This window comes from Merops nubicus, unplaced genomic scaffold, assembly GCF_000691845.1.
Source record: "Merops nubicus isolate BGI_N331 unplaced genomic scaffold, ASM69184v1 scaffold38400, whole genome shotgun sequence".
Classification (NCBI taxonomy): Eukaryota; Metazoa; Chordata; class Aves; order Coraciiformes; family Meropidae; genus Merops; species Merops nubicus.
The window spans coordinates 1-2,091 of NW_008585573.1; the positions used below are offsets into that span (position 1 = coordinate 1).

The 2,091-nt window shown below is 49.1% G+C and overlaps 1 protein-coding gene across 1 annotated transcript in view; it reads left to right on the plus strand.

Moving 5' to 3' along the window:
- Positions 1 to 498: 498 nt before the first annotated feature.
- The window catches only part of LOC103780218 (dolichyl-diphosphooligosaccharide--protein glycosyltransferase 48 kDa subunit-like), a gene marked incomplete at both ends in the record, with an annotated part of 2,132 nt that continues 539 nt past the window's right edge, over positions 499 to 2,091 (plus strand). Inside the window, 2 exons of the mRNA XM_008947881.1 lie at positions 499 to 602; positions 1,516 to 1,610. Coding sequence (XP_008946129.1) covers positions 499 to 602; positions 1,516 to 1,610 — 199 coding nt within the window. The remainder of the gene's footprint in view (positions 603 to 1,515; positions 1,611 to 2,091) is intronic.

Consider the following 2,091-nt stretch of genomic DNA (forward strand, 5'->3'; position numbering starts at 1 on the left):
GGCTGAAGTTGTGCCAGGGGAGATTTTCATTGGATTTTAGGCAGAGTTTCTTTCCTGGCAGGGTGGTGAGGCCTTGGCCCAGGTTGCCCAGGGAGGTGCTGGAGTCCCCAGCCCTGGAGGGGTTCAAAAACTGTGTGGACGTGGCCACCGGGGACAAGGTTTAGTGGTCACAGTAGTGTTGGGTTGATGGTTGGAGTTGATCTTAGAGGTCTTCTCCAACCTCTATGATTCTATGATCCTGTTAATCCTTCTCTGAGTTTCTGTGGTAAAACTGGTGGAAAAAAAGCAGCTTCTCACTGTGAACCTCCAGGTTTGTGCCAAAGGAAAGGAGTGATAAATGCCCTGCACTGAGCGAGGTTACACCGCTCCTCGGGCTTTGGCTGGCACGGTGCTGCACGTGTGACCCCCAGTTGAATTCACTTTTTTTATTTGGGGTGCTGAGCCTGTTGTTGTGTCCTGAGCACACCACGTGGCAAAGGGTTGGTTCTGTGCCCCCAGGAGACCCCCTGCGAGAGCTGGGCAGCGAGTGTGGCATCGAGTTCGACGAGGAGAGGACGGCGGTCATCGACCACCACAACTACGACGTGTCCGACCCCGGGCAGGTGAGGGCACCTGGCAGCACCTTTGGGGCTCTGGTAATGAGAGCTTGGGTGGGAAGGTTTGAGGATGACTCTTCTGCCTCTGTTTTCCCTTTTTGTTTTTTTTTTCTTTCATCTATTCTCTGTTTTCTCAGCTTCTTCCCAAGAAATTCATAAATAATCCTACTTGTGCAGAGCCTTTGCAGTGTTAGGACATTCTGTCGTTTGGGCTCTGCCCTCAAATCCATCTTGGCTGCATTTCCTGGCTTTGATTCTTTCAAATTACAGTTTCAAACAGCTGCAGTGTCTCAGGTGGTCACACCACGATTCGTGGTGGTTTTGATGCACTCCGTGGGGGGAATTTTCCCTGTGGATGAAGCATGTCAGACACCAAGGGCAACACTTCCAGTGTGGGAAAGGACATTTTCAGTCCCAAAGATGTAGAAATGTATATGTTTCTGTGATGTTTTGTTTCTTTTTTTTACTTCCCCCCCCCTTGTGTCATCCAGTACTTTAAAATCCAAACCCATATTAAGGCCTAAACTAAATATATCCTGCTAATTTTTAATTTAAATTAAACTGTTGATACCATACATGGCTGTTGTCCTAGTTTAAGGATGCAAGTTGCTAAATATGGGGAATTAAAATACTGTAAGTATTACTGGCTCTATCAAAAGGTGGTTTTAATTTCCTTTTGTATCAAAATTTGATTGTCATTTAATTTGATGGTGGCACCTGATCATCTTAGAGTCATTAAGGTTGGAAAAGAACTCTGTGAGTCTATAATTACACCAAAAAATGCTGTTTTTTGCTTTTTAATTGAACTGTAACGTTCATCCAGCAGCTGCTCAGTTTTCATTCCTTGTGAAAAGCACAATTAATTTTAAAATAACAAGAGAAGCCCTGGCTTGCACTAAAATCATGTGCTTCTTCCCAGCACACACTCATTGTGGCAGACACTGAGAACCTCCTGAAGGCCCCCACCATCGTGGGGAGAGCAGCACTGAACCCCATCCTCTTCCGAGGAGTTGGGTAAGGGGCACGTGTGGCGTGGGCAGAGAGGGGAGGGAGCTGTGCTGGGGGAAACACAGCAGAAATGCTGGGGTTGCTGCAGGGTGGGTGTGGGGTTGGCCAGCTGTGGGTGATGTGAGTGGTGTCTTGAGTTCAGGTGACAGGGAAATCATGGAATTGTTCTGTTTGGAAGAGAGCTTTAAGGTCATTGAGTCCAGCTGTTCCCCCAGCACTGCCAGGTCCCCACTGACCCGTGTCCCTCACACCACATCTCCATGGCTTGGAAACCCCTCCAGGGGTGGGGACTCCACCACTGCCCTGGGCAGCCTGGCACAGCACTGGACAACCCTCAAGGGGAAGACATTTCTCCTCAGGTTGAACCTAAACTTCCCCTGGTGCAAATTGAGGAGGTTCCTCTTGTTCCTTGGGAGCAGAGCCTGACCCCCCCCTGGCTCCAGGCTCCTGTCAGGAGCTGTGCAGAGCCAGAAGGTCTCCCCTGAGC